This window comes from Esox lucius, chromosome 6 (genome assembly GCF_011004845.1).
Source record: "Esox lucius isolate fEsoLuc1 chromosome 6, fEsoLuc1.pri, whole genome shotgun sequence".
Lineage (NCBI taxonomy): Eukaryota > Metazoa > Chordata > Actinopteri > Esociformes > Esocidae > Esox > Esox lucius.
Window position 1 is genome coordinate 19,607,664 of NC_047574.1, and position 17,472 is coordinate 19,625,135.

Genomic DNA, 17,472 nt, shown 5'->3' on the forward strand with positions numbered 1-17,472 from the left:
ACAGGTCTACAATTTTATCCCTGATGTCCTTACACAGCTCTCTGGTCTTGGCCATTGTGGAGAGGTTGGAGTCTATTTGATTGAGTGTGTGAACAGGTGTCTTCTATACAGGTAACGAGTTCAAACAAGTTTTAGGAAAACCTGCAAAATCGGCAGTGTATCAAATACTTGTTCTCCCTACTGTATGTATATATATATATATATATATATATATATATATATATATATATATATATATATATATTACTATTATTATATATATATATTTTTTTTTTAAGAGAATAATTGTATTACGTGAACCTCTTATACTGTTATTGTTTTCTAAAGAAACAAACCAGCCATGAAGTGATTGGAGTCACTGTTTTCGTTATAGGTAGGCTGTATAGCTATGAGCTAGCCATCTATAGTAATCTTTGTACAGTTCCGTTTATAAACTTTAGACGTTATTTCAGCAACAATGTAATGGCTGAGGTAGAAGTTGCATTTCCACTGTTTAAATAGCATAATGGTTGAAGACACAGTCTGCCACATAGAAAACCGCAGCTCGAAACCAGCCAGGGACAACATTCATCCCTTCTAATTGTGGGCCGGCTGAACTAGGCTGCCTGGTTCCTTTTCTGGTTTTTAAATAAGACTCCTCTGTTTTTCTTCAATCCTCTCTGTTGCAAGTGATATGAGAAAACCTTAACATACGTATGTAGAACCTCAACAGTCATATCACAGCACAACATTACCATGTGCCTAGTTGGTCTGTTCTACTACCACAGCAATGATTTTACTTTACTGGATTTAGATTATTTACGTATTTTTCAGGCGAAAGGAAGCGAGAGGGAGATGATAGAAGCACAATACGACATGCAGACATGTGACCATGATTTATTGGAAAGAAAGGCAGACGCTCAGCACTCACTGGCACAACAGACATTTGAATATGTGAAGGAGAGGGATGCAGATGGAGGCAGCGAGGGAGCAGACTGTGCGTTTCCTCGCCGGGTTCCTCAGTGTTTTCAATGGGCTGGTTGACGTCCTTTCCATGGCTTACATTCCCACTCATTTCCACTGTTACAGCCTTACATGTCCCCTTTCATTAGTGAATAGTTCTTCATTTGCACACTTCGGCACATTGCCTTCTCTTGACCACCATTTCAGCTACTGAGTGAGTGCCTGACTGAAATCAATCTCGATTTACATAGTGTAGTTCACATGGCGTAGTGAAACCAGCCATGGAGTGATTGGAGTCGTTGTTTTCATTACTGTATAGCTAGCCATCTACATTAATCTCTTTGGTAATTTAATGCATTGAATATAGTATAGTGACCCTGTTAAACATGGGTTTGGATGTTAGCTAATGTAGGGAAATAGTTTCAAGATTTTTGGAGTTTTGACTGATTGGTTTAACAGTTGCAGATGTAAACAGACACCACACCTCTACACCCGTATCACAAGCAACAACAGACGCTGTTTAAATAGCATAGTGTTTAAAAAAACACACTACCACATATGAAACCTAGATTGAATCCAGCCAGGTGCAACAACATTTATCCCTTCTAATCGCAGGCCTGCAGAACTACAGTAGGCCTGCCTGGTTCCCTTTCTTGTTTTTAAATACTTAAGGAAGCTATCACCTTATCCCTGGAAGACCAGCCCTGTAATACTAAAGTCAAGAGCAAGTGAGAATATAAGGAGCCATCATTTGCCTCAATAACAGCTTTGTCTTTTGGTATATATATTGTGACAGCAATTTTAATGGTTCACAGGGGGAGGTCAGTGATAAGTAACCATGCATTATGGAAATTTCATCGGTTTGAACTGTCTTAAAACAAATTTCCCAACATAAAACCAACGTTATCTTACAATAATAAATTTTTAGGTGTCAGTGTTTTAAAATAAACAGAACAAAACTGTACCATTGTAATTCTGTAAAATAAGAGGTTTGAATACTTATGCAAGGCACTGTATTTAGAAAAAACTGAAATACACAGGTATGAAGCAGACAGACATTAAGAAAATTAAGTTAACAGTAAAAAAGTAGTTCACAGATCATTTGAACTGCTTTATAGGCAGTAATACTAAAGATGCCGTCCACGTGACTTGATGTAAAATTATCCCTGTTTAGCCATTAAAGGTCCCCAAAATTGATACTATGTTTTGTACGAGGTAATTTATGGACCATGTCATTAAAACCAGTTATTTCATGGACCACTAAGGTATAACAGTGATTGCCCTTACAGATTATGCACATATAAACAACATACTACACATCTACCCAAAAAGAGAACATTTATTACTGTGTAAAATGCAAAGTCCTAAACGGCATTTTTAAGGTACATTCTGACAGGCATTTCATAAGTGTGGGGTGGGTTGGTTGACAGCAGTTTTCCCCTACTCTGAGTAGGTCCACAGTAACTCTAGTACTAGCAAGTACGGTCAGAGTATCTGATAACTGCTTTTTACCCAGTAGTTACGAAGTTTCTGCAGGACAGTCTATGCTGCACAGAGCTCAGACAATTGCTATGCTGAGATTATACATTATTTAATTCTATAAAATAAACACACCTAGAAGCCATTGAAGCATTCAGAGGGCACTGGAGAACCCAGGGCGCTATTTGTTGTTAAGAAAAAAAAAATAATTCCCCATGTATACTGTAAACCAATTGATGTGTGAACATGGCTTTACCCAGGCTTACTGCCTCAGTATATAGGCCACTCATCAGGAAACATGTTTGTTGTTAGTTAAAAGGGAAAATCCCTTGCTCAGTTGTCTGCATGTTTCTACATATGAGAACAACCCTGTGGGATCACGCCACCACATAATGTTTCCTAAATGCAATACTGCATTGTTTCCCCTGCTTAGGAATTGCCTGAAATAAACCAAGTCATATGAGGCATGCACTTCCTGTTTTGACACTCAGTGTGTGCCTGTCAGTGTGTGCCTGTCTGTCTGTCGCCACGGCAGCTTCAAATAATGTCTCTAACACAACACCAAAACATCAAACCTAGTTTATTGTAATTCAATACCATCTATGATATACACAGGTATAAAGAATTAGATAATCATTCATCATCCACAAAAGGAAAATTCAGTAGCATAAAAATACATTCAGAAGTGTGATTGGTAAAGATTTCTGTTTTACTGACACAGATTAATGTTTTACTGACACAGATTAAGCCTAGTGCAGGACTTCATTTTTTTAGTCCAGGGCTAGGCTTAATTAATGTCCATGAAACTGGCACTTCATGTTTCCTGTAACCGTTGAAAACCACATTTTTACATTTTATACCACTGATCAAATTAACAGTGTTCCTTTCAAGTAATGCATTCATCCTGTCAGAAGGTCTCATGTAAACAGTTTGTAAAAACCTGAAGAGACAAATCTTGATCCTCCATTTCTTACTAATTTGTTCCTCTTCCCAGAGGTCCTGAGAAGGGAGAACATCCTTCTTTCTTACTGGACTGTGTAGATGTTGTGGAGGGGAGGAGTGAGGGAGGGGACGAGTGTTGGGTCCTGGAGGGCAGGCAGTGTCACTCACAGGTCCAGGTGAACACTCTACCCCAAGCATCTCCCACAAGCAGAGTAGCATGGGTCCTAAGCACAGACACGCACGCACAGACAAATGTGCTTAGATAACCAGAGATCATTAGCGCATTGTGTATTTGTGTATATACTTGTTTTACCCTACTTGGGAGCAAATGCAAAATCTGCTTGTTTTCACAAACAAAAGGGCCAATTTTAGGTTTAGGGATTAAAGGTAGGATTAACAACAGGTTGAGGCTATTTGGGGATAGAGTGGGCGTTTGTGTTAGAGTTGGTTGGACATCATAGGAAAAGTAATCCTTTGTTGGTACTCACAGGTGTAGTGACCACGACGTGTGTCTGTGTATGTGTATGTTACCTTGACATGGCCAGAGCGGTGACCGCAGGGTTGTTTTTATAGCGTCGCCTGGACACAGATTGGCTCCTGTTCAGCTCGCAGCACAGCACCAGGTGTCTCTCCCAGCTCTGACCCCGACCGGACCCGTCTAAACAAGACGACAGTAGAAAAACAGTTCTGCCTCAAAAGACCTACAATAATGAAAAGCAGATACCCGTTTGTACTGGAAGAAAACACAAACTGTAAGAACAGCTTTCAACGCGCCTGTGATCCTACGTGTCGTGAGCTCTGTCGGGGGGTTGCGACACCGCTCTTCCATAAGCAAGGGTTCGGGTTTCTTTTTATCCTGAACCTAAACAGACCTTGAGAACAGAAACCTCCACTGGGGCATCAGCAGTGGCCGGCTGCCTATCGGAGAGGATTACATGCGCAGAAATAGAAAGGATAGAACAGAGTCCACATTCAAGTAAGCGATTAGTTTGTTCTATTTTTTCCGTTTCTGTGCCTGGAATCCTATCTGATGGGCCAAATCCAGGTAGGTAGGTGACTTTTGAAATAGCGGCCCCATAGCGTGTTTTTACAGTAGCTAATATTACATGGTCAGAATCCCTCTAATATAAACCTCACCGTTGCAGCAGGATGTAATTTACCACAGTAATACTATTATGAGCTGACGGTGTGCTAGCAACGCTAAACAAATTACAGCAGAGTATTATTGCTCTCTAAATTACACAAGCGCACACACACGCGCACACACAAACGTCAGCAGAATTGCTCATCAGTGTTTACCGTCGCTACCTTTAATAACTTTATAACTCGATAATTCCCGGCAGCTAGCCATGATGTCAGCATGGATGGAGCCGAGACTTCTTTTCTCAACTTTATTCTGGAACCTCACGGCAGACTGACTTGGCTCCGAATTTCCAGCTTGCACTTAAAAGCGGATATAAACAGCAGCTTTTGGGAGATTCCAGACTCCCTGATACTTAAGTGAGCTGTTTCACAGCACAGCATGCATATGAAAGTTGTTATTCAATTGCGCCTCTTTCTGTAGAAAGATTCTGTATTTTCTGTATTCAATATTACTGATGTTCCCTGAATGAGGAGGTTTTCTGTTGATTTTAGCCATACCCTCTACGACTGGAGTCTCTGGCAGTCCTGGAGATCGGGGTTCCTGTAGAGGATCAGCTGATGTCCTGTTGTGCTCTGTCCTCCAGATCTGTTCCACACATCATGATAATCAGACAGAACTTAAAGCATTACACAAAAATCTAGCGCACACTAACTTTTTTACCCTGAAGATCGTGTCACACACACACACACACACGCACTCACACACACTGTGGTGGTACAACAACTAGCCACCAGGCACTCACCCTGACGATCCCGTCCGCAGAGCCAGACACCAGAACATTCCGTGAGTCCCACTCGTTTCTCTGGGTGAAGCAGATGGACAGGATGTCTCGCTCCGAGTGGCCAGAGGTGACATCGGCGCCACAGGACGTGTCGAGCCAGGTGAGCAACTGACCCGTCATGGTCCACAGGTACAGCGAGGGCCCGGCGCAAGTTGCTATTTCCCCCTGAGAGAGAGAAGGACGAAAAACACACCAGATGGCAGGGCTCCTCAAAAACTCTGGGAAAAAAAGTCCACTTTCAATGACCACTAACACACATACTGTTGGTAGGCCGTGGAACAGGGCGAGTGTGTGCTGCCAGGAATGGGAATCCTCCCTTCCTTATACTGAGTTCCAGGAATGCTGGTGCCCTAGACATTCCCTGTCTGGCTAAACTATTATCGAGCCCTATGTACTTCTGTAGTACTGTTTATCTGTCAGCAGGGAGGATTCCACAAGATCCCATTAAAGAGGGCGATAAAAAAAATGGAAAGAGGAACAAGAGACGGGAACGAACGGAGAGGTCACCTCACGAAGGCCCTTAAAAGCTTGCTCATCGATTCATTCTGGAGGGAGCGGGAGGGAAAGTGAGAAGAAATGCCGTAAAAGAGGTAAAATGAGGCCCACCGTGAGGTCATTGATAGCCAGCGCTGTGATGCTAGCCCTGTGTCCAGGCAGCTGAGTCACATAGGTGAGGTCTTCCAGGTCCCACAGGATGCAGGTGAGGTCACAAGAACCGCTGACAATCACCCCATGAACCTCGGACACGGCCAGACACGTTACAGCGTCCGTGTGACCATACAACACCTAGGAGACGGACAGGCAAATTGGGTCAAACACGAATGCTCAAACACTCTTTGGTTGGTACAAACTTACGGACATGTCAGCACAAGACACACACACCCACACACCTGTCTGAGTTTCATGTGGTTGAGTTTGTCCTTGCTGATGGAAACATCCCACACACACACCACAGAGCTGGTCCCAGCCGTGACGATGGTGGCTTGGTTGGGACATGCGGCACACAGCATCTGCCCCCAGTCACACACACTCTCGCATACAGCAAAGGTCTAGGAGAAGGAAAACAAGAAGAGACACACCAGTCAGTTACAGCACAGCCCTTACAATGCCAGGGTTGCCGGTTCAATTCCCATGGGGGGGGGGGGGGGGGCAGACCAAAAAAGGTATGAAAAACATATGCCCTCAGTACTGTTAGTTGCTGTAAATGCAAATTGAAGTAATACATACCTTCTCAGTGGTGTAATGTCCGAAGGAGCAGGAGTTATCAGGGAAGCCCCAGGAGAAATATATATTCCACAGGGGAGGGATCAAAAGTCGGTTCTTCTCCACAACCAGAACCTCTTTCTCCGCACAAACCACCTGGCCCACAGAACCGCCAAGGACCTCTGGATGGGGCATGAAGGAGCGTGGGAGAGGAAGAGGAAGCCGTTAAGAGAACAGACGTGGGAGAGGTTTGTTGTTGGTGAAACCCCTGTGCACAAGTCACATCCAGCTCCCCAGCAGAGACTAGTGTTGGATTCCAGTATCCTCTCTTCATATCCACCAGAGACCAGGGTCCAACCCAGAGTCTTCCCTTCCTACCGTTCACTTGCTGCTGTTCAATCATTCTCTACTTAAACATGTTGGGCCTTTTGCATATAGATAATATTTGCCTGTTATGATATGTAGTATTCATCTGTATTCAGATAATGCTATTTTGTCAAGATAACTGAGCTACATGAAAGCGGTTTGTTGTTTGACCAAGAGCCCATATTAATTTAAAATCCATGCTTAATATGATAAAAAAAAAACGTAGTACAATGTTCTTTTTTTCAGTAGACATATATTTTATCCCTGAATGGCCATCTTGTTAAACATTTGGGTTTCTGGAGTGAAGAAAGGCTTTATTAAAAAAAAAAAAAAACAGGCCAGTTAGCAAGGAAATTAAACTAGGGTTCCTTTCTAGAAACAGGTTTCCCACTAAGTAGCAGAAACCAATGAATTCTGTCAACAGTTGTACAGGAGTTAGACTATGGTGATGATATTGCATTTTTGCATGCAGCTGAGTCTGTTCTAAAACCCCTAGATGCAGTCTATCACAATGCAATTACATTTATTACAGGTGATAAGATCACTACGCATGTTTTCTGTGTAAGAATGTAAGCTGGCCTTATTTACGTGTTTGTTGATTGACACGGCGCACAGTTTCTTTGCAAAAGGAACTGCAGTTACAGACGAGGCTGCCCTACGCACTGATGTACCTTACTACCCAACCCCCAGGAAAGAAATACAACATGACAAGCAAATCAACGTGTGTTGGCCAAAAGTATGTGGAAAGTTATTATTGGATTCGGCTGTTTCAGTCCACAGGTGAGTAAAATCAAGCACACAGCCATGTTCTGATATCTGTTGGAAAGTCTTCAGAGAAGAGATTTTTGATAAGCAGTTGTCCACATACTGTCCTTTTCACCTTGTAGTTGTATGTGGGGATAGCCACGACACTCATGTGTCTGCACTAAAAAAGATGATGCTCCATACAGAGGAGAATATGATACTTTCCTCCTTAAGAGGGAATCTTAATGAATCTCTGAATTTAAAGAGCTGTAGCCATATGGCATGAAGTTGGACTTTGCAATAAGACCATTCCTGTGATCAGATCATACTCATTGTAATATATATATAATGTTGTGACACCTGAATCTGTTTTCATATTTTGGCTGTAAGACATTTACTATATGATTTATTGTGTTGACCTACTACAAGTTTGAAGATTTAATAGTTGTTGGAGATAATTGGTTGCAATTATCATGACTGTTATTCTTAATTTCTGAATTAGAAAGTTTCTTAATAGAAACCACTATAATTGTCATGGGGTCCTCAGTGGTCAACATATGTAATTAATTTACCTATGGGTTATGTATTTTATACTAAATACTGATAGTTAATACAGTAATTTGTCTGATTTGAATGTCATAAATTCTTTAATTTGGAAGCACCAATTATTTGTATGAAACGTTTGAGGACACTGATGTTAATTAAGAAAATGATCGATTTCCTATCCTTTTATATTTACTATTTACTAGGAAAGTGGCGTTTACATGGAAACTAATGATGGGTGGATTATAATCTCAGACAGAATCAAGGCTTGTAAACTTTTGACTCTTTGGCAAATGGCAAATTACAAAAGCAGACTCTCAGACTTGGAACTGCCCTTTTTAACACGTTTTCTTCAGGTGCATGATCAGATGGTCAGGAGTCGATCTCCACATCGCTCCAATGTCCCCCTTTCACCTCTCCTGGTTTAGGAGAGAGTGTGGAGAGACTGAGTACATTTTATGAAACTTGATGAAAGGGCCTCTTGGCGCCAGGCTGGTCTGTGTCCGTCCTGAGTTGGAATCGTAAATCCAGTAATGGGTGAAGGTTACATTCTAGTTTATTCATGAACCCAGAGGAGGACGTTCCAACACAGTCAAATGCATAGGCTCCAAAAGACCAAACCACCAATGTCTTCTTAGCAGGTACCTAATCAACAAAGCTACAGGGAAAAAACATCACAGAGCCTCTTAGCAGGAGATCCTATGCTTCGGTACAGAAGGAGCATTGATAACACCAGAGGCTTTCATCAGGCATTGTCTGGGATAGTGCTGGATGGATTGGAGACAGACGGCTCCATTGATGGAGGGCCTTGGGTTGTGTGTTGAACAGTTCCAGTACTGGGCTGTGGTGCAGCCGGTCAGGATGGTCATGATAGTGATGTGGTAGCATATCAAGGGTGGCTCGTCGAATCTCTTTAGTCGCTTTAGAGTCACTGTTGCACCGTCTTGTCAACAATGGCAGCGATGTCCATGACCAGTGGACACAGAGGAATTGAAAACCCGCTGACTTAAAACGGCCAGCTAACGTTTGCCAGGGAAGCCTCATGGGACTGTCACACATTGCCAGGGAAGCCTCATGGGACTGTCACACATTGCCAGGGAAGTCTCATGGGACTGTCACACATTGCCAGGGAAGTCTCATGGGACTGTCACACATTGCCAGGGAAGTCTCATGGGACTGTCACACATTGCCAGGGGGAATGGTTGATCCCATAGAGCTCTGAAAACACCCTCAGTTGGACCGGGCAAAGCTAACTGATGATAATTACGAGAAATTCTCCCCAATCCGTCAGGACTTGACACATGGCCACAGATATAATTGAATATGAAAAAGCATGTTACAGTAAAATAATAATAGTCGTACTTCAAAACAGTCACATTGAAGAGTTTCACAACTTCTAATGAATTTCATTCAATTCGATGTATATCCCATATTGCAGTGCAGACCTGACACTGCTACCCGACCCAAGAGGATGAACAAACACACAAAGGTGAATCTGACTTCCTGTAATTGTCGCTATAATTGACCTGCTCCTACCCAGACAGGAAGTCATCATTATGTTCCTACTAGTCACCTTTACCTTTTAAATCCCCTGGAAGCCCAAAGAGTCTGGAGAATGTTACCCTTAATGATATCATTTAAGATTGCCTTAATAACAGTTTTCCTTTGCCCGGTTCATCTCTACTTGCCTCTTGAACATCCAACACTCAGACTATGTACAGTAATGTGAGACGTAGTATGCAGGAAAAAAATGCCCCTCCTGAACACACATTCAGCTCATCTCCTCTGGAATGGCTCTTCAGGGATATTCAGATTATTAAGCAAAGCTTTACTGGTGGAATCATCTCCCCATTGCAGGTCCATAGTAGCAGTAGCAGACCTGCCTGTGTGGGTTAGTGTGTGTGTGTGTGTGTGCGCATGTGTGTGCATACCCTGCTGTTTCTAAGTCCATCTGGGTAAATTACCCAATGAAGAGTGTCTAGCCAGCCTGCTCCTATTGGTCTCTATGGACCTGGCCCACCTCATATATAAAATTAAGGTATGAAAAGGTTATTTTCAAATAATAAGGTGATTGACAATAATTAAACACAGGAGTCTTTCTCGGGTACAAATACACACGCGCACACACACACACATACACACACACACAATACATACACTTCCCCTTCTGAACACAGGTCTTGTCCTGTTTAATGTTTATGTCCGCACTGTACGAAAAAAAAGAAGAATCCCCACAAGGACAATAAAGTCCTTAAAATGAAGCACAGTACTGAATCTGCCGTTTTGGGTGCACTTTGTATAAAACTCTCCGAAGACTAGGGAAGTGCTTGTCTATGGTTTGTGTTTGACCTTTAATTCCTACTTAAAGACTTCTCCTGCAGTCAGTTCTGCTATATCTTTCACAGGCACCCTGTCACTCCATTCACAACCTAAACACAATCCCAGTGAGCTTATCAATGGTCACTGTTACTGGTACCTTATTGGAGCAACGAAAGGGTGTCAAAAATTGGTTGAGGCAGAATTGTAATAACATTTGTTCCTTAAATTGCTTCATAAATGGTTGAGAAGTTAATCAAAACATTGAAGAAGATCACCAGCTAATAATTGTGTTTAATTGTCTAAGTAGAAACAAACGTCCCCACTGATGTTCTATCCTCCCCAGTCAAATTTCCTGCATGGTCCTTTCAACTGTTCTACGGGGTATTGGGAGACACAGAAGACAAGTATGTATTCCTGACAGTCTAATGTTTCAGGAATGGGGTCGTAATATTTTGTACATTAAATTGTCAGATAAAGAATTAAAAAATAACTGCATTAGATAACAACACTGTTTCAGACAGTGCTTAGTCCTGTTCTGAGGGTCTTAGTGTTACGACAGTGGTGTGGTTGGAACATTACCTTTCAGTGGTTGAACGGAGGGCTTGAGCTTGTCCAGTCTAAAGAAAAAGGGTGTTGGCTGGGCAGGCGCTGACCCCTCCTTTTTGGAGGCAGTCCGAGGTGGGTGGGGCTTGGTGAACAGCTGAGGGTCAGATGGTCAGAGGGCAGAGGTCATACATAGAGAGTATTGTCAAAAATTGTTGACCTTTATAAAAAGATAACATTTTACATTAAAATGCCCAGTATAAAAATGTGGCAGTTTAACATAGAAAGGCTGTCTTAAGTTGCTGTGGATAAGAGGTTCTGCTAAATGGCTAAAATGGTCAAATGTGTAGATTCCCTATTATTCTGTGCTCCCCACCTGTTTGGGCACTTGCCCGAAATTGTTGACATAGCCCTGGATGGTGCTTTTGATAAGGGGGTCGCTGAGGGGGTCCTGCCTGCCTGTTCCTCTCCTCTTTGCATAGAAGTAAGGGTGGAAGGTGTTGAGGGACTCCACAGCGGCCGGTCCCTGCTGGCGGCACCCAAAGATCAGGTCAATCCACAGGTGGAGGTGGGAGCTGACATAGTCACTCTCCAAAGCCTGGAGGACCGGAATAAAGCCAGAGCGTCAGAACACAAGTGCGCGCACACGAAACAAAACAAAATATAGTCAAGAAACAGTGTGCAATGCAGTTAATCCTTCATTGACTGGCAGCCAAGATATAAATGTTTAAGGAGAAACTCCTAGCCACACAAACCGGAAGCCATTCAGTTGGAAGAATAACCCGAAGACCATCTCTCATGTGCTAAAGTACAGAATTACATACAAATCTAAGCTTTTTTCAACTTCCCAAATTTGAAGATATAGAAGGAAATAAACAACAGAAACTCATTACGAAGCCCAGGTACGTATCAAATTATCCAGGTGTGATTCCCTCCATAAGTCCATTAAAAGTGAGGAGCGGAACGATGGAACCACACAAGATAATACTCTCATCACGACAGAATCACGGCACTACGGAATCATTTGGCTCGAATTAGCTTGAATTAGACACATGTTGCGAACAGTAAATGAGAAAACGGTAGGAAACGTGGACGTTATGGCCAGAAGTCCCCTTGAACGAGACCTTAATAACAGCAACACTTCTCAGACTCATAACTGCTCCATATTGTTCCATATGGAGTTCATTTGCATGTGAAGAAAAATAGAAGAAGAAACATCCAGCTAAAACCACAAATTTGGTGTGTATTGGAGGCAATATAAGATTATATGAGATTACAGACTGATAAAGACCGCCCTATGGGGAATGAGGAAATACGGAGAGGGAATGAGAGAGAGACGAAGACAGAGAGAGAATAAGGAATGAAAAAGGAAATAGAGCAGGCATTCATCCTGAAAAGCGTGACTTATGAGACTGAGTGTGCATTCTTAATGGTTCTGAAAAGACTGTTATCCCATAATGACAGTGGGTTTAAACACAGTTTAACACAGTAAAACAAGCCATTAACACAGTTGTAATAGGCTCTCCTTGATAAGAGAACAGCAGCTCATTATGTATGTAAGGCCAGCCCAGCTCAACGGGACATCACAACTGGTTCACCCTTCCTTTCATGCTCCCCATTTTCTAAAGCTGTTAAAAAGACACTGCGTCCTACGAATACGAGATATCTCCACTAGAATGGATCATTACAACCCTAGCACACACCAGAGCAGCCAGTCCTCTGAATATATCAATACCATCACATTCTGTTGAGGTTTTTAGCAAGGCACTTAACCCCTGAAGTGATTCAATTTTTTTAGGTTGTTGTGTAAAAAGGCAAAAACCAAATGACAAGAGGGGCTTAGAAAGACGGTAGATTGGACTAGATGTTTGGTATACAACTGACCTCTCTGTGAACTCTGATGAACTCTTGAGGGTCTTCCTTTGCCCAGGGAGGAAGGACAACATCCCCAAGTGTGGTACCATCCTGCATACAGCCTGGAGACACACATACACACACAGTGAGAATACACACACACACAGTCAGAACACACACAGTCAGAACACACACACACACACAGTCAGAATACACACACATACAGTCAGAATACACACACACACACACAGAGTCAGAATATACACACACACAGTCAGAACACACACACACACAGTCAGAATACACACACACAGTCAGAATACACACACACACACACACAGAGTCAGAATATACACACATACAGTCAGAACACACACACAATCAGAACACACATATACAGTCAGAACACACACACACACACACAGTCAGATCACACACACACAGTCAGAATACACACACGGCCAGAATACACACACGCACACACAGTCAGAACACACACAGTCAGACAGTCAGAACACACACAGTCAGTCAGAACACACACACACAGTCAGAATACACATACACACACAGTCAGAACACACACAGTCAGAATATACACACACAGTCAGAATACACACATACAGTCAGAATACACACACACACAGTCAGAATACACACACACACAGTCAGAATACACACACACACAATCAGAACACTCACACACACAGTCAAAACACACTCACACACACACAGTCAAAACACACTCACACACACAGTCAGAACACACACACACAGTCAGAACACACACACACAGTCAGAACACATACACACAGTCAGAACACATACACACAGATACACAGTCAGAATACACACACACACAGTCAGAATATAAGCACAGAGTCAGAACACACACACACAGTCAGAATACACACACACAGTTAGAACACACACACACAGTCAGAACACACACACACAGTCAGAACACACACACAGTCAGAACACACACACAGTCAGATCACACACACACAGTCAGAATACACAAATACAGACAAACACTAAACACTGCACGCCAGGTCACCCCGCCCCTGTTTTCATTAATTTTAGCGTGTAACACTTTTAATTAAATTTAAAAACCTATGTTCCCGAACCTTCAACCCTAAACCTTTCCTTTAGATTTACCATAACCTGACCTATTGTATATATACAGTATCTCACAAAAGTAAGTACACCCCTCAAATTGTTGTAAATAAATTATCTTTTCATGTGACAACACTGAAGAAATATCACTTTGCTACAATGTAGTGAGTGTACAGCTTGTATAACAGTGTAAATTTGAAATAACACAACCCACAGCCATTAATGTCTAAACTGCTGGCAACAAAAGTGAGTACACCCCTAAGTGAAAATGTCCAAATTGGGCCCAAAGTGTCAATATTTTGTGATGCCAACATAATTTTCCAGCACTGCCTTAACCCTCTTGGGCATGGACTTCACCAGAGCTTCACAGGTTGCCACTGGAGTCCTCTTCCACTCCTCCATGACGACATCACAGAGCTGGTGGATGTTAGAGACCTTGTGCTCCTCCACCTTCCATTTGAGGATGCCCCATAGATGCTCAGTAGGGTTTAGGTCTGGAGACATGCTTAGCCAGTCCATCACCTTTACCCTCAGCTTCTTTAGCAAGGCAGTGTTCGTCTTGGAGGTGTGTTTGGGGTTGTTATCATGTTGGAATACTGCCCTGCGGCCCAGTCTCCGAAGGGAGGGGATCATGCTCTGCTTCAGTATGTCACAGTACATGTTGGCATTCATGGTTCCCTCAATGAACTGTAGCTCCCCAGTGCCGGCAGCACTCATGCAGCCCCAGACCATGACACTCCCACCACCATGTTTGACTGTAGGCAAGACACACTTGTCTTTGTACCCCTCACCTGGTTGCCCCCACACACGCTTGACACCATTGGAACCAAATAAGTTTATATTGGTCTCATCAGACCACAGGACAGGAGATTCAGGGTCTTGGTAATCTTCTTATAGCCTAGGCCATCTTTATGTAGAGCAACAATTCTTTTTTTCAGATCCTTAGAGAGTTCTTTGCCATGAGGTGCCATGTTGAACTTCCAGTGACCAATATGAGGTAGTGTGAGAGCGATAACACCAAATTTAACACACCTGCTCCCCATTCACACCTGAGACCTTGTAACACTAACAAGTCACATGACACCGGGGAGGGAAAATGGCTAGTTTACATTGTAGCAAATTGTCATTTCTTCTGTGTTGTCACATGAAAAAATATAATCAAATATTTACAAAAATGTGAGGGGCGTACTCACTTTTGTGAGATACTGTATCTTACCCTTTAAGGTCTGAATCTTTACCATAACCCTAAACCTAATCCTTAAGCAAAGTATTTTGAATTGTCAGGACTAACACAAAGACCGGCCTTTTCATGTTTCATGTTTTTCTGTAATGCTTAATACATTTTGGTGAATTTTGGTTGGGAAAAGAAAGGTTATTAACAAGTAATAACACACACCTAGTCTGAAGTGGTTGGCATTGACCAGGAAGTCAGGTAGGTAGTAGAACTCTGGGATCAACTCTCTGACATCACCCATGTTGTCTCTGGAGGCAGAGTCCCACTCCTTCTTCACACTGTGAAACATCCTCTCTGCTACATCATACCCTCCCTGAGAGACAAACACAGAGATGGAGAGAAGGAGTGAGAAAGACAGCGAGTGAGACAAAGGGAGAGAGTGAGAGAGAGGGTGAAAAAGAGATGAAAGAGATGCAGGGAGTGAGATGGGGGGGGTCATCAACCCAAACAGACTATCCAGTCACTCAATCACACATGGTCCCATTCTGATCATGTGTAGCTCAAATCAGTTGATAAAGCAACTCCAGGCAGCTGTGGGTTTTATTCACACAGGGGCCCGTTTACAGAACTGTATGCACTCCCTACTGTTGGTCCTTCAGCTGAATGATGTAAATGTAAAACATACACATGCTTTGCACTGTCACTTATCGTACCAGTAACCTTGTGTGGCTAGACTCACAAAAGTGTGTGTGTAGCAACTTAGATACAAAAGTTTGAAATGGAAACATTAATAAAGTCCCCTAAAGCATATTAAACACAGGTTCATTTGATTATGTTGGAGAGAGGAAATATCAGCCAGACATTGACTGAAGCTTTTCATTTTTCCGTAAAATACTCTAACCCCCTGATAGAGATCCCATAAGAGGAATGTAATTTACAGTAAAACAATTACTTTCATTCAATGAGAATAACACCCATACAGGATAAATTCTGTTAGAGGTGTAAATCAAGTTACAGATATTACTGCAGCTGAAGACACTAGTAAGGGTTGGAATGATACAGTGGAGCACTTTGTTTTCAGCAGGCTAATATCTTCATTGTTTTATTGTTTGATGCTGGCTATCAAATATGCAAGCCTTTTCATTAGCATCAATTGGATTCCTAGACTGGAAATCAGAAGCTTTTACAACCAAATGGGATTCTTCTTTTGCATGTTTTTAATGTTGCCACATTTATTTGCATATATATTGAAATCTCAATTTAATTCATTTGTTTCTAAACTAAAAAAAGTTGATAAGGAATCCAGCGGGTCCAAAATAAGCAGGCAGTCACTTCATTAAGAAGGATTATTCATTTTAAATATTACCCATAAAAGAAAGAAAAAGTACTTGAACGCATTTCTGGAAAAATACACTTTATATTGAATGCATTTCATTAAGAAGGATTATTCATTTTAAATATTACCCATAAAACAAAGAAAAGTACTTGAACGCATTTCTGGAAAAATACACTTTATATTGAATGCATTGTTTTACTAGGTAAGGCAGCAGATTGCCAAACCATTACAGCATCTGATCAGTAACCAAAAGGTTGCTAGATCGAATCCCAGATCCGGCAAGGTGAAACATTGGTCATGCCGTTATAATTGCTCACCAGGAGACCAGAGTGGCGGACCCCTGCACCTTTCAAAAGTAAGGTTCCATTAAAAGTGTAGTTTAAATTTTGTTTAGACCTTGTGCAGATGACAAACTTGTGCAGCAGATGATTAAAATAATGTAATCAATATTCCTTTAATATTAAGCTAATTAAACAATAGCATCTGTTCAGGACTCGTACACCTTCAACCAACCAACCGGTAGAATCCAGTGTTATCAAAGGGGAAACATGTCCAGCTGTAGACAGCCAATCAGAGCAGCTGACCCCTGACATCTCACCTGCAGAGTTAGGTAGGTCTGGGAGAAGGGCTCCATCCGAACGAGGAAGGAGGACACGATGATTGCCGAGGAATAGTGAGTGCAATAGTGACACCGCGCAGTCAGCTCGCCTAGAACAACCGTCACAAACAAACAAAGAACAAAGCGCTATATGAATCCTATGAACTCTGCCATCACCACTAACTCAGACCAGATACAAAATCAGAACAGAAAACTGGTTGTACGACAGGAGATGACTGTGGAGAGACACACAGACACTATGTGGTGCTGTGTGTAGTATCTCTATTGTGTGTTTCATTTTGTGGTTTCATTGTGTAGATATGTAAGGTATTACATTGTGTTTGCATTCATTTTCTGGACCCCAGCAAGAGTAGCCATTGCTTCTGCT

General features: G+C 42.2%; 1 protein-coding gene across 5 annotated transcripts in view; it reads right to left on the reverse strand.

Moving 5' to 3' along the window:
- Positions 1-860: 860 nt before the first annotated feature.
- The window catches only part of wdfy4 (WDFY family member 4), a 63,454-nt gene continuing 46,842 nt past the window's right edge, over positions 861-17,472 (reverse strand). For all 5 annotated transcript variants that reach the window (XM_020047424.2, XM_020047425.3, XM_020047422.3 and 2 more), the window contains 12 exons: positions 17,085-17,194; positions 15,373-15,523; positions 12,891-12,982; positions 11,383-11,604; positions 11,043-11,163; positions 6,516-6,673; positions 6,179-6,337; positions 5,895-6,074; positions 5,250-5,453; positions 5,005-5,092; positions 3,895-4,021; positions 861-3,587 (listed from right to left, as the gene is read on the reverse strand). In XM_020047424.2, coding sequence (XP_019902983.2) covers positions 3,524-3,587; positions 3,895-4,021; positions 5,005-5,092; positions 5,250-5,453; positions 5,895-6,074; positions 6,179-6,337; positions 6,516-6,673; positions 11,043-11,163; positions 11,383-11,604; positions 12,891-12,982; positions 15,373-15,523; positions 17,085-17,194 — 1,676 coding nt within the window. In that variant the 3' untranslated portion in view covers positions 861-3,523. The remainder of the gene's footprint in view (positions 3,588-3,894; positions 4,022-5,004; positions 5,093-5,249; positions 5,454-5,894; positions 6,075-6,178; positions 6,338-6,515; positions 6,674-11,042; positions 11,164-11,382; positions 11,605-12,890; positions 12,983-15,372; positions 15,524-17,084; positions 17,195-17,472) is intronic.